Source organism: Oryza glaberrima, chromosome 11, assembly GCF_000147395.1.
Source record: "Oryza glaberrima chromosome 11, OglaRS2, whole genome shotgun sequence".
NCBI lineage: Eukaryota > Viridiplantae > Streptophyta > Magnoliopsida > Poales > Poaceae > Oryza > Oryza glaberrima.
In genome coordinates, this window is record NC_068336.1 from 18,280,419 (window position 1) to 18,297,780 (window position 17,362).

A 17,362-nucleotide genomic window follows, 5' to 3' on the forward strand; every position below is an offset into this window, starting at 1 on the left:
AAACATCCTCATTCCTCATAAGGATGTGATATTAGTGTCGGTTGCTGAATCTATACTGTTGAGTTTGCATGCTATTTTTTCAAAAGAAGTCCTCTCAGCTCGATTCAAACTGTCGCCTCTCCTCTCACACGGGCACACCACTACTCCTCCCGCATGGGCCCACCGCTGCCTCCTCACACAAGGGCTGCCACTCCCGGCAGCCCCAAGCTCTGTTTGCTAGATCTAGCTGGATGAAGCTTGAGGACCATCAGATCTGGCTGCACCTCCACTGTACAGAGAAGTAGGAGAGGGAGCATGTGAAGAAGGAAAAACTTGCGCACAACACAAAAGAGGGAGAGTTAGCCACCCGGTTGCGGCGAGGGAAAGGCCAGCTTTGTTGGGAGAATTGAGAGGCTAAAGTCATTGGGGGCTGAGGCCAATCTAGCCTTCCTAGGGATGGGGCGTCCATTCGTCAGCAGCGGGGTGTGATAAAGCTCGTCAAGGGTGGTGGCCGGGTGGTGGTGTGGTAGAAGGATCAAGTGTAGGGAGATAGAGAAAGGGAGAGACAAAGAACATGAGAGATTTATGGACTAAGGGAGGGGCCAGAGAGACATAGGACTTAAAAACGTTTTTTCCACTGTTTGGTTAGCTCATTTCAACTTAGTCTTTTTTCTCCGATTTATTAAAAACCCTAATATAGATAAGGAGATCATCAGTGTCATTGGTTTGTGGTATAAACTGACACTGATGATCCCCTCATCGGTGTCGATTGCGTGCACTGATGAGGGCACAGGCGGGGTGCTTGGGTGGGAAATGAACTCCTATCAGTCTTGGGTTTTCCATAACCTGCACTAATGAGGTGCTATGTTTAAGCAGTTCTGTAATAGCGAAAACTGTAAAAGGGAAAAGCTCATAACAGGAACATGTATGAACCTTCTAGGAAGCTTGGTGAAAATTGCATGGGATGTGGAGGTCGATCTGGAGGAAGGTATGGAGTTATTTCCCAGCCGTTAAAAATAAATAAATAAAAGCTTAGAGATAACTCTCTATTTACTAAGAGCACCAAACCCTAAAGATGCTTCAATAGGAAAAGTTTGCGCAGGAAAAATAGTGGACATCCTTGAATGTTTTCTTATAGAATGACTCTTCCATGACTTGCATCTCTTGTGTCACGCCGCATGATTTAATATATACTTTTAAGTTGTCCCTAGCTAACTGGTGTGTGACGACTCCTACAAAGCTTTTTCCCCAAATTGTGATGTGATCTAGTCCATTCGTGCTAAAATATGAGGAATTTTAGCTAGATGTGACACATACAAATCTGGACATGTGTTCTGTCTAAATTCGTAGTGCTAGAATGTGTCACATCCGATCAAAATCCATTACGGCCTAGTTTAGATTCAAAGTTTTTCTTCAAACTTCCAACTTTTCCATCACATCAAAACGTTCCTACACACACAAACTTCCAACTTTTCCATCACATCATTCCAATTTCAACCAAATTTCTAAGTTTAGCGTGAATTAAACACACCCTATATTTTAGGAGGGAGGGAGTTCTACCACTACTACTGTCCCCTCAATATTAATTATTATATATAGGAATCCGCATCATCAGAAGAATATGATATATTCTGTCAAACCTATGTACTATACACCTTACAATTTGCACGAGCACTAGCGCACACTAGCTGAAATGGCTGCCCATCATACAAACAAATTCTCCCTAGAGATAACATAAAGAACTAACTTTTTGAAGGTACAAATGAAAAACAAATTTGTCTTTTAACTACAGGAGTTTGTAAACTCCAGGCAATTGCCAAAGCAAACCCCCTTTGCGTCCATATTGGCGGTCTCCTAGTAAAGATGGTTTGGTTGACACAAAAAGAAAAAATACAAGCAACCCATTGACCAGCTGAAGAAAAACTAAAGGAAAGACAGGGATGCATTAGGTAATTACCAAAAAGTTAGGGATTTCAATGCAAATTAACCTTGAAAAAAATGTCCATCCTCTCCTTATAAATAGCTCCAAGAGCAACAAGAAGCAAGAAGCCCATCTCTGGGTACCTTGTGTATATAATCTCATTATTGCATCAAATTCAAAGCAACCTTAGCTTGATAGCTAACTAGCTAGCTATAAACAGATAGGAGGATTAGATTCTAAGAGCATTGGGTTCCCAGCTTATCACAAACCATATCTCTCCAAATCTAAAGCCCTTTCAATTGCATTTTTAGAGCCAGTGAACTTGATGCAAAGGGAGAGATTCTTCAGGCCAGTGGCATGCAGCTGGGAGAAGCTTGTGGCATCAGGGAGGAGACCAATTGCCTCAGCTTGGTCTTATGAAGAAGAGTTGGAGTTGTTCTTGGATTTGTCCACTTGAGGTAACCTTACAAAAATCTCTCTATCTGATCTCTCTCTGCTATATATAGAGATCTTCAGTTAATCAACTATAGCTCATGAAGCTTGTAGATTGGTTCTACCAATTAAGCTAAGTTTAACCTGAATTTGTATATATATAGGTCATTGTTCAGATAAGGAAATTGTTCTTCTCGAGCAAGGAAAAGATGGCGCCATCGTCGCCACCGGCGATGAACATGGCTTGTGCGAGACAGGGACGCCTCCGGCAGCGTTATGAAGGATGCTATCGCCTTGTCTCTGGGTATGTACTTGAGTAGCTAAGCTCATGCATAACTTCTGCACATTTCTAGGAGATGACAACTGCAAACTATATATAGCTTAGTTCTCTCTTCTCTCCAGCACTTTCATGTAGTCACATGAAATCACATGCTAATTAAGATGTTTAGAATGTCAAGAAAGAGATGCGTGCTGAAGTAAATGAACAATTAATGACATGATTTAGATAAGCTTAGAGAACAATTGCATTATTAAAAAAAAAAGATACTAGCTGATAGCTAGATCTTCCTTTTTCCTTTTAACAGATGCATCCCTTACATGATCAAGGAGGATGGAGAAAACAGCAGCAGCTCCCTTCAAGATGATGATCATGTGCTGGAAAGGCTGCAAGTGCTCATGATCTCGACGCCGAAGCGAAGCGATCTCATCTTCCCAAAGGTGAGAGACCCCAATTAGCAACAGCAACAACAACAACAACAATATGATGATCATCATATGCAAAAGCACAAGCCCAATCATGCATCCAAAAAAGAATCTGAATAATTTGCCTTTTAAGTTCCAAGAAACTGCCATGCCCACAAAAAAAAAAGAAAAAAAACTTTTCTTGCTTGCTTGGTGGTAGCATGCTCATGTGGCGTCCATCTGGATATGCAGGGTGGATGGGAGGACGACGAGAGCATCGGCGAAGCTGCCTGCAGAGAGGCCTTCGAGGAAGCAGGCGTCAAGGGCGTTCTAAGTGTAGGTGACCCCTCTCTGATGTGTCATTTATGTTTAAATAATTGCAAATTAGTTGTTAATTAATCAGGCCTTTTCTGGAGGTCGAGTTGATTAATTAGTTGGTGGGGGTGTGTGCTCAAGGGATTAAAATAATATATGCATGATATGGAACATGTTTGGATTTATGCTCTTTTGTTTAATGTGTGCAGTTTTTTCCTCTTGGATAGATTTAGCAGGATGAGCAGTCACACTCATGGATGTCCCTTTTGATTGTGAATTGTGATTGATAGAATGGTCAATGTTATATAAGTGGCTACCAGCGAAAAAAATTCAGAAAAGTACAGCTAAGAACAATACCTGTTGTTCACAAGTGATAGTTCTTTTAACAACTAGGAACAAGAGAAATTAGAAAAAAAAATTATTAGAGAAATGAATTAGTATCTCCAAAGCAATGTGTTATGAGTACAACTACTAGTACTATGTTCGTACTCTGTCTTTTTCTTTTGTTGTTTCTAGTAGTAACAGTACCAACAAATACACCAATAATCTGTTTGTTTTTGTTAGGTGGCCGAAAAGTCACTGCTGCATAACTACCAGTCTACTACTAATCAGCTATTCTAATCTGAATAAACACTGAATATAAATGATTTCCATGTGTTGAAAATATGAGCTTTCCAACAGTGTCAGAGACAGAGAAATTGCAATGAGCTTTTCCTGAACTTTTTTTTACATGTCAAAGTTTCAAGCACATCATTCAGATATGTAAAAGATTCAGGAGTAGCATAGAACAGAGTAACCAATCAGCTGACAAAGTTGTGCTGAAATTAATTCAGGGGACACCACTGGGAGAATGGATCTTCAAGAGCAAGAGCAAGCAGAACAGCTGTGGCCTGCAAGGGGCCTGCAAGGGCTACATGTTTGCTCTCCAGGTGACAGAGTTGCTGGAGTCATGGCCTGAGCAGACCACCCATGGCAGGAGATGGGTGAGCATACATCCCATTCTACAGTTTCCAGTTTCAGTTTCAGTTCATCATGTTCAGAGATCACCACCTGATGAGATGATGGCAGCAAGAAGCTCACATGATGTTCTTGTTGCAAGAATTTCAGGTGCCGGTTGAGGAGGCGTACGGCCTCTGCAGGTACGACTGGATGCGAGAAGCGCTGGACAAGCTCAAGGAGCAGCTCCTGTTCACCGCCGGCGATGACCTCCGCGCCTCGCCGTCGCCGGAGCTGGACTCGTCGGCCGGCCTGTACATGGTGATGCCGCCGGTGGCTGAAGGAGCTGTGGCATTGTGCTGATTAATGCTCCTGATCTGCTGCTGCTGCTGCTCATGATGCTGATGATCCCTGAGAGGCAGAGAACCTGAACTTCCAGGAGGCAAAGTTTCAGATGTTGAGTGGTGATGGTTCAGGCTTTCTCTCACCTGCAGAAAGGGTTGCAGACCTGCAGTCATGCAACAATTTAAGATGTTAATTCTGCAATCATCAAAATGATGTCCAATCTAATAACTGTTCCTTAATCCTTACTGCTGAGAACTAATGGGAAGAAAGTAGCTAACCATCTTCTGGACTGGATGCAATTGTAACATTGCGACATGTTCATTAAAAGTTTGAGAAATCTCCCGTGTTCCAAGAACAGAATTGATTCACAGGAGTTCCTTAGGGAAATGGAAACCGTTTTTTTCTTTTTTGAGAAAAGGGAAATGGAAACTTAATTCAGAATTTAACATGTGGAAAAACGCATAGTTCATGTAAACAAAGTCACCAACAAAGAGATATCATGCTTAAGAAACATTTGATAGCTACACAGATCAAATCACTCGCAGTTGCAATGAACTTGGTTCCAATTCCAGTGAAGAACCTACTGATATTTTTCATGTATCTTGCAAAGCATAGCTAATTAAAGTTTCTTCACAACCTATGGATACCACGATTTATTTTTACAGAATTCTTAAATTATCCAGAATCTACGCAACAGCGAAATGTGAAGCTCTCTAGTTAAGATATCATTTGCCACACGATGCTAAGCAGCAAAAAATGACTGCACATCATGTCTTATTAACAGAACCCACTAACCCAGCTCCTTTCGACTTTTCGACTTATTCAGCAACACGCGTAGCACATCATGATGAAGCTCAATGGAGCACAATCAATAAGGTTTCACAACCATAATTAACTCATCTGTTATGCAAACACACATTGCAGTAAAGATATAGCAAGCACTTCAGTGGGAAAAAATTTCTACTCATCATGGTTTAGAAATCAGAACAGTAAACTCATTGTCATCTAGTCAAAACAAAGCCAGTTCTAATCAAAATCCTATGTAACTCTTTCTTTAACTTTACGAGAGAATTATGTCATGCAAAAATATTAGTGCCGTTGATATCCTGGAGCAAATTGGAGCATAAAGAAACTGGCCTTTTGTTTCAGCTGATCAGCTCAAACCTGCTGATACGCATGTATCTTGCAAAGCACAGCTAATTATAATCAACCAGCAGAATCTACGCAACAGCTAAATGAGGAACTCTCTAGCTAAGATAGGACTTATGAGATAGCCGTACCACAAGCTGCTAAGCAGGAAAAAATTGTTTATCCATCATGCCTTATGACTGTTCAGCAACAAAATCCCCATATAGAGCTTATTTTGAGTTTAAGACTGATTCAGCAACACCCATATAGCAATATCAAAAATATCAGTACCTGTAGCAATGATGAAACTAAACAGGTCTGGTGCTTCCTGTAGCAATGATGAAACTAAACTAGAACATCAGAAACAAAAATCATATGTATAGCAATATCATCACAAAATGCAACTCCGATGTCGAGTGCTTCTCTTCCTTCAAGGCTAGCTCTAAGAGCATCAACATATTATCTATCAAAAGTTCAAAAGCCAGGCAAGGCACATATTCAATCATTTTCAAAAAGGGATAGCAAGAACAAAAAACAAACTTCAGCGCTGATCGATCATCATCGGAAACATATCAGGACCACATGACCTATTTGGTGAACAAAAAATTGCTCAAATCCACAAGTTCACCATTTGGGTCATGTGCACCTGAACCAAAAAAGGCTACCTGTTTCTAACTAGAGTAACGATGTAAGCAGCTCAATGTAAGTAAGGAACGCAATGTTTATGTACTCAATTCGCAGTGGTTATAAGGCCGGAGTTTAGTCAGAGATGGCGGACACCGTCCTGTCACCGGCGTCGCCTAGGCATCGCTGTCGGGAGGAGTGCCCGCAGGAGCGGCCCAAGCAGCTTCCTCTGCAGCCTCTGCATACAACGCCGCATCAGATGTGGAGTCAGGTGGCGCGTGGCGAAGCCTCTGCTCCTGGATGTCTGGCCACAGCTCCTGCGGAGCCACGACTCCGGTGCTCGCCCGCAGTGCGAGCTCCCTCCCGAGCCGCCTCAGGATGTGCCGCTCGGTGTGGCCCGCGAGCGCGGCGAGCTGGAGACGCGCGCGGGCAATGTCGCGGCGGAGGAAGCGCCGTCCCTCGTCAGCGTCTCCCACCAGATCGAGGCTGATCCCGGGCGGTGCATCCATGCCTGCTGGAAGCTTCAGTGCCCTCGCGAGAACTCCCTCGACCTTGCCTGACTCCGTCCCGCAGACCAGCAAGTCATGTCCCATGTCCCGGACGAGAGCTCTGAGATCTTCCCGCCGCTGCAAAAGACTGATGGCACGCGCCCGGAGGATACAAAGCTCCGGCATCCCGATCACGCACCAGGTCTCCCTCGCAGACAAATCATCGAACAGTATAGGTGCGTCCTCGAGCGGGTAGCAGCCGGAGACAACAACTACCACGGACTTGTCCGGCTCGAGATCGGCGAGGTCCCCCAGGCGCACCAGGCCTTGGGGGCTGGAGATATAGTCGACCAGGCGAGGGGGAGGAGGTAACGCTCTTCCCACGTGGAATGACCAAGCTGCCCCTCCGCTCCCTGTGTCAACTATTAAAGTCAAAGCGTCAAACTAGAGAGGAAACGAAGAGCGGGCTGGGCTGGGCCGGGCCGGGACTGCAAATTCGTCAGTTTGTATCGGACCTAAAATTCTAGATTTTTTTTCATTTTTAGATTTTTTTAAAAATATTTACAGAAATAATCTATCGTCCAAAAAAATTACAAAAATAGACCCTGCCGCCCAAGAGGTGGGCGGCAAGCTGACGTGGCAGACGGCGGGTCGACCGCGCCGTTTGCCGCCGTCGGCCAAAATTGCATTTAGCCCCTTGCCGCCCCTAAATGCAATTTTGGTAGCCCATAAAGAGCTTGGGGCTCGTACTTTTTGCATTTGGGCCCGGGCGGCAAGGGACCTAGATGCAAAAAGTACCCCCAAATGATTTTTCTATGTTATGTTAATAATAATTAAAGAAGTATTTATTGGTAAAACTTGTTAATATTGTTATAAAAATGTATTGAAGTTGGTTGTTTCGCAATTTCATATGTTAAGTAATGTATTATTTTGTAACTTATTCGACGTATTAGTACTCGGATAATTGATATAGGCCTATCGCAGTCTCGGTTGTAGAAACATTATATGGACTTAAACAAGGATAATTATGTAACATGAAGAAATAGTAGTACAATTCGAACATGATACAACTATTTCCTTTGCGGTTACATAGATGATATTAGATTCGAACTAGGAGGGAGGTAGTGCAATAGTTGAACACAACGACGATGTAGTAATGGGACAAGGAAGCATAACAGTAGAAATTTCAATATGCCAAGTTGTCCGATAATAGCTAACCCCTACGTGAGGATCCCTCTCCTCTCTCAAACCGCGCTTTAGTAACCCTGTATTGCTCTGGTAGTTCAAGTTGCACAACACGGCTAGGTGGAGTTAGAACCCTTCTGGTGTCTATCCATTCTTTGTATTGACACCTCCTTGGTGGTTCCTGGGAGGAAATAATAGATGTGAAGCGAGCAAAGTTAGTAAATGTTGTGAGAAAATAAGGATTCATGTAATCACAATATTCTTACCATGAAATCGTCGTCAAGAATATTTGGACAAACAAAGAACCTTCGACCCAATGTTGTAGGCTTTATGGAACGAAGAACCTGACAACGATCACCACACCTGCATCTTGGACGGGCTTCCCATGGAGGGAGTGCCGTAGTTAGCACCCGCCAGTCGCACTGTTGTTCACGGCATTGTCGTTCGTAAGCCGCTTTTCTCTGTAAGTATTGCTCAGTACTTTCGGATGCGAAATACCAGCGACCTTCTTGTAAACAAGTGGTTAGGTCGAGAACGGGATATCCTGTATCGACCCACTCGATGTATGCGCAAGCCGTAGTGCGGGTCTGCCGAAAAGAGTAGTGTTACGAAGAATAAAACGATTGCCCATACGGAATGAATAAGCATATACAGATAGTAAAATACCTCACGGTCATAGTTAGGGCACCTAAAAAAGCGCCTTCCTCGAATATAAGGATTCCTCAAAGCCATTAGTTGGCATCGATCACCGCATAGGCAGAGAGGACGCTGGCACCAAGGTGGTAGTAGGTATACACAAGGATCGCTACGCCAGTTCGGATCCTCAACGCCCAGGCGCCTAGCCATTGACGAAAGCCGGTAGGATTTGTAATAAAGCAAGTAAGGAAGAGAGTACTGAATGTGACTGAGTTCTGAAAGATTGTGAGGCCTCGCTCGTTAAGGTGACTTATATAGGCACCAAAAATTGAGTGATATCCCTGACATGTGAACGTGGCGAGGCATGGTGGGTACGCCTGATTGGCGCCGAAAGTTACATTGGTCGTATGCGGCAAATGGCGGGCAAATACTCGTACCGCACGTGAATAAAGGAGGCTGCATCGGTGCGACAGAAAGTAGTCGTGCATGCGCCAAAAGGTGATTTGTAATGAAGCAAGTGGGGAAGAGAGTACTGAATGTGACTGATTCTGAAAGATTGTGAGGCCTCGCTCGTTAAGGCGACTTATATAGGCACCAAAAATTGAGTGATATCCCTGACATGTGAACGTGGCGGGGCATGGTGGGTACGCCTGATTGGCGCCGAAAGTTACATGCCTGATTGGCGCTGAAAGTTACATTGGTCGTATGCGGCAAATGGCGGGCAAATACTCGTATCGCACGCGAATATAGGAGGCTGCATCGGTGCGGCAGAAAGTAGTCGTGCATGCGCCGAAAGGTATCGTGCATGCGCCGAAAGGTATCATGCACATATAATAACAACGTATTCATTACACAAGCATACAGTACTAGCATGTGAAGCAAATAAACAAAGAGAAGTTTGCTCTACTGGCCCTGCCCCGCGCCGCGACCACGCTTGGTCCTCCGGGCCTGTGCTCGCACGTAGTCCTGGGAGTAGGTGAAACGACCCGGTGGCACAGCACGGGTAGCACGAGTGTCTGGCGGCGGAGTGGCCTGCGCCTGGTCCTGCGTCTGCACCGGCGGTGCGCCTCCCAGCTGTGTGAATCGATAGATGTTGCAAATTATTGTGGACAGGTAGATTTTAATGCAACAAATCAAAGCGTAGTGAAAGATCTTACCGGTGAACAGCAGCTGGGACGGTCATCGGAAACGGTACTGGAAAGGGCTGACGGAAGCCGAACTGCCGCATCACACGGAAAGGGGCGTGAGGCTCAACGCAGATGTCGAAGACCATCGGAACCGTAGTCATCCAGTACGCCTGATCCCTTGTGCAGAGTGTGGACAGACCCAACGGCGCACGAGCCTGGGTAGCTGTGGCACTGTAGGGCTCCCACACGACATCAGTCGGCAGAAGGCGGTCGAACTCCATAACAAACTCAGGATACGACCGCCTAACCTGGACGTGAGCCCATCGGCGCTGCAATACGAGACGATCGATGTGATGTACAATGAACTTAGCAATGAACTTAACAATAAGAGAAGATCGATGCAACGTACCTGACGACGGCACCACAGAGTACCCATCGTAGGGTAGTCGACCTCCGGTCGCTCCGCATACAATGACTCCCCGTACGCGTGTTGGTCCACCTCAGGGCAGCCGATCGCAATCCTCTTAGCTGCCTAGATAGAAAGAAAGAGAGGGCACCCACCAAAGGTCGCGCTGGGATCCGTCTTCGTGCAAGCCTCACAAAGGCCACGGTACAAAGCCGCCAACAACGCGGAACCCCAGCTCCACTGAGGCACCTCACCTACTGCGGTGTCGGCGATGCTCCTGGCGTAGTGCACAAGTCCCTTGTCGACCGCGTGCCCGTGACCGCCACAGAACATCACCCAGCCAAAAAGCTAGAGCAAGCACGCCTCCAAACAACGGCTGTAGAAGTACTCATCGGCCTCCGCCTGTAGCTGCTTGACCTGCAAGCGTTCGATAAAATGTTAGGCACCTTACCTTACGACTAAATATGTAGTACGCTTGTTATTTCGGTAAAAAAACACTCACGGTGAACTGAAGCAGCCACCTCCTCGTAGGTCCGGTGTTGCGGTGGTGTGCCAACGGCTGGAGCGGGAGATGTGGTGCGCGCTGTACTGGTGCGAAACGTGCCGTCAGATCGTCCTTCCAGTCCACACATGTGGTCACTGGCCCAACAGCGTCTCCCGCGAGCGGTAGCCCCAACAAGTACGATACGTCTTGTAGGGTAGGGGCTACCTCACCGCACGGCAAGTGAAAAGTGTGCGCCTCTGGCCTCCATCGGTCGACCAAAGCTGCTAGGAGGGACCGGTCCACATTCCAGCGTCTGGCCGGGTCCGCGTCGCCGGCGGCAGCCTCCACCAGCCGACACATTCGGTAGGAGGCCGGCCTCACGCAACCTGCAATAACAAATTAATATGTCATTATAAAAATTATTACAGCGCAACTAATTTATAGTAATACACTGTTCGTACCTCTCGACAAAGGAGTCGTGAACTGTATGTAGCTCACCGCACGTCCGTGCCCGGAACGTCCCAAGCTGAGCCCCCTGCACCGCAGTAAGGTGAGACCGGTGTCGGTGATCTATCGCCGGGTCCAACAACTCAGGTGTATCCTGACGTGCCATCTCTGAAAAATATAGTGTTTCATGTTAGAACAATTCAAAAAGTAGTAATGTAGAACAAAAGATAACTTGTAAAATTATGAAAAAGTAATAAAATCATAAGAATTATTATGTACAACAAGAGTACAGGCTATTTAAATATAGCAAACGTTACTAAGGGTACATAACGATGACGTGCAATTTAACATATATGTAGAGTTCGATCATATAACATAACATAACATAACATAACATTACATGCTGAAGTCCGACATTGCATCAGCATACCTAAAGACACGGGTGCCTAAGTCTGACGTTACATCACGAGACCTAAAGACATGACATGCCGAATTCTGACATTACACGACGAAATATAAACACATCGATAAGTTCGAAACAAATTACAAGCAAAACCACATGCCAACATAGAACAGAAGAACTATACCACGTAGCCAGACGTGGCACGACGACGCCTAGGACGTGGTCGAGTGGAGGTAGTGCCTTCACCCGTAGGGTGAGCTCCATCTGCTGCTGATCCTGATAGTCCTGCCTCCTCCGCACTTGGTTTCTCCTTGTCTTTAGGACAATGCTTGTAGGTGTGCCCACGTTCATCGCATTTGCTGCAACGCTTCACCCTGCCAGCCTCCGACTCGTCCATATCGTTGCGGATGCGACGAGTCTTCCTCCTTCCAGCCTTGCCTCGAAGCTTCGATTGGTCATGAATATTGAGTACTTCATCATTAGTCTCTGTGAACTCCCCAGCTATGCCGAACCCATAAATCTCGCCGCTCCATGTATGATATACTGATTGCTTACTGAAGTACCGTGACACATATACTGCATCTGATATGCCACACTCCGCTGCGGCAGCAATGACATGGGTGCATGGCCTGTGGAGCAGCTTCGGCTTTGCACAAGAGCAATGACATGTGCCGTCGGCTTTGAGAACACACTCCTGCTTCACTCTCTTGCGGTAGATACCCCTGCCTGCCTTATCTTGACATAGTATCTCAAACCTGTGCTGTTGGGTACCTTGCACTAAAGCTCGATGTTTCATGGCCTTTTTACGCAACTCCTCTAGCTTTTTCTGCATGAAAGTTCCGAATAAAATGCTGTTGTTCGGCATAGAGGGAAGAACTGCTTGGAACCGATCCCTAAAATACCTGCATGTCCCATGTAAAATGAACTCCACTATGCCAACTAGTGGGAGTCCACGGACACCGCGCATCACCCAGTTGTAAACTTCTGCCAAATTTGTTGTTATTATTCCATATCTAGCACCACCTGTGTCATACGCCTTGGCCCATTTCTCTTTTGGTTCATGTAGAATCCACTGAGAAAATTTCCGAATCTCCACTCCAGTTCTTCTAACCAATGTTGGACTATCCGTTGGGAGAGGTCCAAGAGCTTGAGGAGGGTTAGTGACGGCGGTCGATGGAGCCGCTGCACGCTGATCACTGCATTTGGCTGTCAACTCATCTAATCTCTTCCAAAGCTCATTGAATTTTTTCTCCTGGTTCTGATTGCATAGCCTCTTGAACATGTTCATGAGCTCCTTGTTCTTGAATTGCTTGAAGAAATTAACTCCCATATGACGCATGCACCACCTACTCTGTACATCTTCCCACTCACCAGGGTATCCTCATTCCATACTCCCAAACTGCAACTCTTCTATCGCTCGCAGAATGCAAGCGTGCCTGTCATGTATCAGGTACACATTTGGCCTCATACCAACAACTTTTGTTTTAACCAATTTCAGGAACCAGTACCAACTATCGGTATTCTCACTCTCAACAAAAGCAAATGCCAAGGGCAATACCTGATTGTTCCCATCTACCCCTATTGCTGTTAGTATCTGGCCCCGATACTTTCCAGTCAAGAATGTCCCATCAATGCAGAGAACAGGACGACAGTTCAAGAATGCCATCTTGCATGCATGTAGAGCTAAGAACGCCCTTTGCAGCACACTCTTGCTAGGATGTTCAATTGAGGGGAATTTCTTCACTGCGTAAGAGCTCCCAGGGTTTCTTTCTTCGATAACACCAAGCAGGCGTGGCAAATTGTCATACGAGGCTTCGTAAGTTCCAAATCTCATCTCTATTATTTTCCGTTTGGCCCTACACGCCTTGGCATAGCTAATAGTATACTTGTATGTCTCTTCGATTTGTCGGATTATTGACCTTGGTTCATATGTGAGATTATCGATGACATGCGCATACATCTCAGATGCAACAAATGCACATGTAATGTTCCTGTGGTATTTCTGAACACCAGGTAGAAAACATGTATGCTTGGTAACGACTGACACTGTCCAATAATCCTTTCATTTTCCCTTATAAGCGTGCACTCTCCAGGGACAACCATCTTTTTCCTTAGCACACCGAACTTCATATTGCGACCGGTTGGATTTGGCAACCCAAAACTCTCTATGAAGTGACACTGCAAAATGTTTTACCGCCTCCTTCATATCTTCTGCTCTAGTATAAATCGCTCCCTGAATAACCTCATTTTCTTTGTAGTCCCATCTCACACTATCCTCTTCAGAGACGACCAGACCAGAAAAATCCTCACTAGCCCATTCTGCTGGATTAATATCTGTCTCATCATCTAACGAATCACCTTTCTCTACACGCTCGTTGTCAGAATCCTCCCTCTCCATTTCATCCACAATGGCACCGATAGTTTCCCCCTCGTCGGCCACTCCACCTAGTTGAATGCCCACTGGAGCTACTACGCCCCCGTCCTCTCGTGCGTTGACCTCTTCCACAGAAGTCTCATTTACTTCAGCACTTGGTCCCTCGCCATCATCCATGTTCATCTGCACACCTGGATCCTTCGGGTGAACAAACGGAACCATAGCTAGAGGCCACCCGCGTTGCAATGCATTTTCCATATACCATTTCCACACTCGAGAGTTTTGAACTGGCATTAGTTCCCAATAAAAACCCTCAGTTGCCCGACTTACTATAACATTGATTGTTATGTCACTTGTCTGTGGATCAACTCTCAAGCCCCTCATTAACCATCCTTTTATAGAAGGTACACTCCTCTCAGCCGGTTTATCAATTCCCCTTTCTGATACAATAAATTTTGACAGATCTACCCCAGTTGGCCCGTAACGGACGTTTTCTGGGCCATGGTAAACTTGGAATATTTGTTTGTTCGACATATCTGTCAACGAAATAACTAGATCATATTACTCTTTCATGCAATAAACATCTACAACGTAATATCTTCTTGTGTATGCCAATGCAACGGTAAAGTATTGATTCCAAACTAGCAGATCTACGTAGTTACCGATATCTACAATACGCACTTCTAGATTAGTACAACTAAAACCCTAAAAATATAATGCATTTATTCAAACAAAGTTTTTAAAAAATACACAGTATTTAACTCAAAAGACACATATAGGATCTATGAATATTACCTGATATCGGCGTCTGAATCCGGCAGGGCTTCGTCCCTTCTTCTCTTCTCCTCCCCTTTCTTCTTTTTTTTACTGGATTTGTGGGGGGAGGAATGAGGGCTGGGGGCTGGGCGGCAGGCCTTTTATAGGCAACGAGGCCTGCCGCCTGGCCAGAGGGCGGCAAGGGGCCGCCTGCAAAATGGCCGGCCCCAGCTGGCTTTTTTGCATAGGGGCCCCTTGCCGCCCCAACAGAGGGCGGCAAGGGTTTTCCTGCAAAAAAACCTCCCTCCGTCACCGCCCGTCCCTCCCCCGTTTGCCACGTCAGCTTGCCGCCCTGGAGGTGGGCGGCAGGGTCTATTTTTGTAATTTTTTTGGTCGATAGATTATTTCTGTAAATATTTAAAAAAAATCTAAAAATGAAAAAATTTCTAAAATTCTACTACATATGTACGGTCAAAGGAAAGTCCAGTTTGCATCCCTCAAATATGGGTTGGATAACACTCAACTACAAAACCGGGTATAACGACTCCTCACACTCTCTACAGTTTATCAATATAGGTTCTTTGCCCTTTTTCATCAAAACTCCCATATATAACGATATTGCATCGAACATCAACTCATGCCGGACTAATATTCTTTCATACATTCTCAACTACAAACATCAGTCCTCAATAATCAGATTATCACTAACCACCAAAATAATTAGGGGCATAGATGTGATTCCAATTCAAACCATGTAAAATGGCTCCCTCGACAGTATTAACAGTGGTTTTCATTGAAGTGGTGTCCGCTTAGTAGCCCAGTCAACATAGAAATTTTTAAAAAAAGTAAATTGCATTGAAGGTACGCAAACTTGTTAAGTAGGTATAATTTAGTACGTGAACTTGTAAAGTACTCATTTTAGTGTACGAACTTGTGTAATTTGATTAGGAGGTGACATGCATATACGTAGTGAGTATGCATAAGACATGCTATATCTATTATAAATTTGGTCACTAATTTATCCTTCATCATTAAAATGATGAATTTCATATATTTCTAACCCTTGTATCATTGCTTGGTTTTTATATTTTTTTTTTACCATCACTACGTCTCATTCTTTCTTTTTATTGAACCAATGTATATCTAAGTAGCAACCTTTTCATGTATATGTTTACGTAGCATCCTAATCAACACCTAAATCATCAAGATTAGCCATGTAGTGTCATTTTGGTTCACACGCACCGGACAAGTACATGTACGAAAATAAGTATTTTATAAGTTCATTTACTAAATTGCATCCACTTGATAAGTTCGTGCATCACTAATGCATTTTACTCTTAACAAAAATATGACCAGGTCACACGTCATCCTCTCTCACCCCTTTCTTCCCTACCCCCTCTGGCCCTCTCTCTATCCCTATCCCGGCGAAAGCAAAGCGGCGTGAGGTTGAGGAAAGGCAGCAAGGAAGTGGCAGGACAACACATGCATCGGCCATAAAGGCAGGACTCCAGTTCCATGTCAGCCGCCATTGTCATAATCCCTTTCTACCTCCTTCTCGCTCCCTTTCTCCAGTAGTGGGCGACTGTAGAGGGGTACTAGGGTAGTAGTGGGGCAACACACACATTGTGGAGGTAGGCAGAACATGTGAGAGGAGGGGAGTCGGACCTGGTGACAGAGTCAGTTGTTGCCTCCCTTCCGATAAATGGGCAGGCAATGCCGCTCGCCGCTCCGCCTCACTGCTTACGCCAACAATGGACCCCTCACCACGTTGAAGCCCACAAGTGGCACATTGACGAAACCCTCATCACCATCCTTCACCACAGCACCCCACATCCCTGGTGCCTCCATTGCCTTCGATACTCCCAAACTCCCTCCTCCTTGTTCCCCTTTTGTATCGAGCCATCACACAACCGTGTTCTCCCTTTGCCTCATGCATTGCGCCTAGGACGAGGTTGGTGGTGCTAGCGTCGGTGCTGGACCTAAGCTCAATATATGCAGGGATGCCACAGTGAGGCCGGCGGCACTGGTACCGATGTCGGACTTCTCGCTCTTGATCGGAGTCGTAAAGTAAAACTACCTCTTCATCAAGGTTATAGAAAACTTCGTCATCTAGTTCTACCATTTTGAAAATAAATTCTCTTTCCTTACGGGCATTTCGAGTCACTTGTTGACTCACGATTGTGCTTGTTAAAAGTTTCAAAATGCCGTCTTTTTTGAAAGAGTATTATAAAAGGGTCTAACTTCCAAACTCTGTTTTTTTTCTTTCATTCTCCTTTAGTTACTTTCTCTATCTATAAGTGGAATAGAATAACCCGGTTGAAGTGTAATGATCATACATTTTGTAATGCATTGTATGTCATTGATTCTTTCCCAATAAATGAAAACTTTTTCTGTAAATACTGCGTATTTGATTCCATTATCATATGATAATACTATATTTGTATTTATTTAATTTGTATTATACCTTTATATCTTATAAATATATAGAATAGAGGAATCCCAATTTGTCAAGTCTCATGATCATATCAAAATCTATTTAAACTCGGCTCAATTTGAAAACAGATTGAGCCGAGTTTAATTGCAATCAATTAGAAGAAAAAACAAGAATTACTGCATTTTTGTAACTAATTTTGATCTTTCTATTTCGTTTCTTTTTTATTTCGACCTTTTTTCTATCTAATTTTATCTACTTAGT

At 44.7% G+C, this 17,362-nt stretch overlaps 1 protein-coding gene across 1 annotated transcript; it reads left to right on the forward strand.

Annotated features, from left to right (window-relative positions):
• Positions 1–2,039: 2,039 nt before the first annotated feature.
• On the forward strand, positions 2,040–4,848 carry LOC127754994 (nudix hydrolase 13, mitochondrial-like). The gene is made up of 6 exons (XM_052280613.1): positions 2,040–2,358; positions 2,497–2,636; positions 2,917–3,049; positions 3,266–3,349; positions 4,162–4,311; positions 4,436–4,848. The coding sequence occupies exons 1-6, from the start codon at positions 2,317–2,319 to the stop codon at positions 4,625–4,627; spliced, it is 741 nt and encodes a 246-aa protein (XP_052136573.1). The 5' UTR covers positions 2,040–2,316; the 3' UTR covers positions 4,628–4,848.
• The last annotated feature ends 12,514 nt before the right edge of the window (positions 4,849–17,362 follow it).

Coding starts and splice junctions, on each gene's coding strand:
- LOC127754994 (XM_052280613.1), top strand. CDS start 2,317: ATGAAGAAGAGTTGGAGTTGTTCTTGGATTTGTCCACTTGAG. Junction 2,637..2,916: donor TGCTATCGCCTTGTCTCTGG/GTATGTACTTGA, acceptor TCCTTTTAACAG/ATGCATCCCTTACATGATCA. Junction 3,350..4,161: donor GCGTCAAGGGCGTTCTAAGT/GTAGGTGACCCC, acceptor AAATTAATTCAG/GGGACACCACTGGGAGAATG.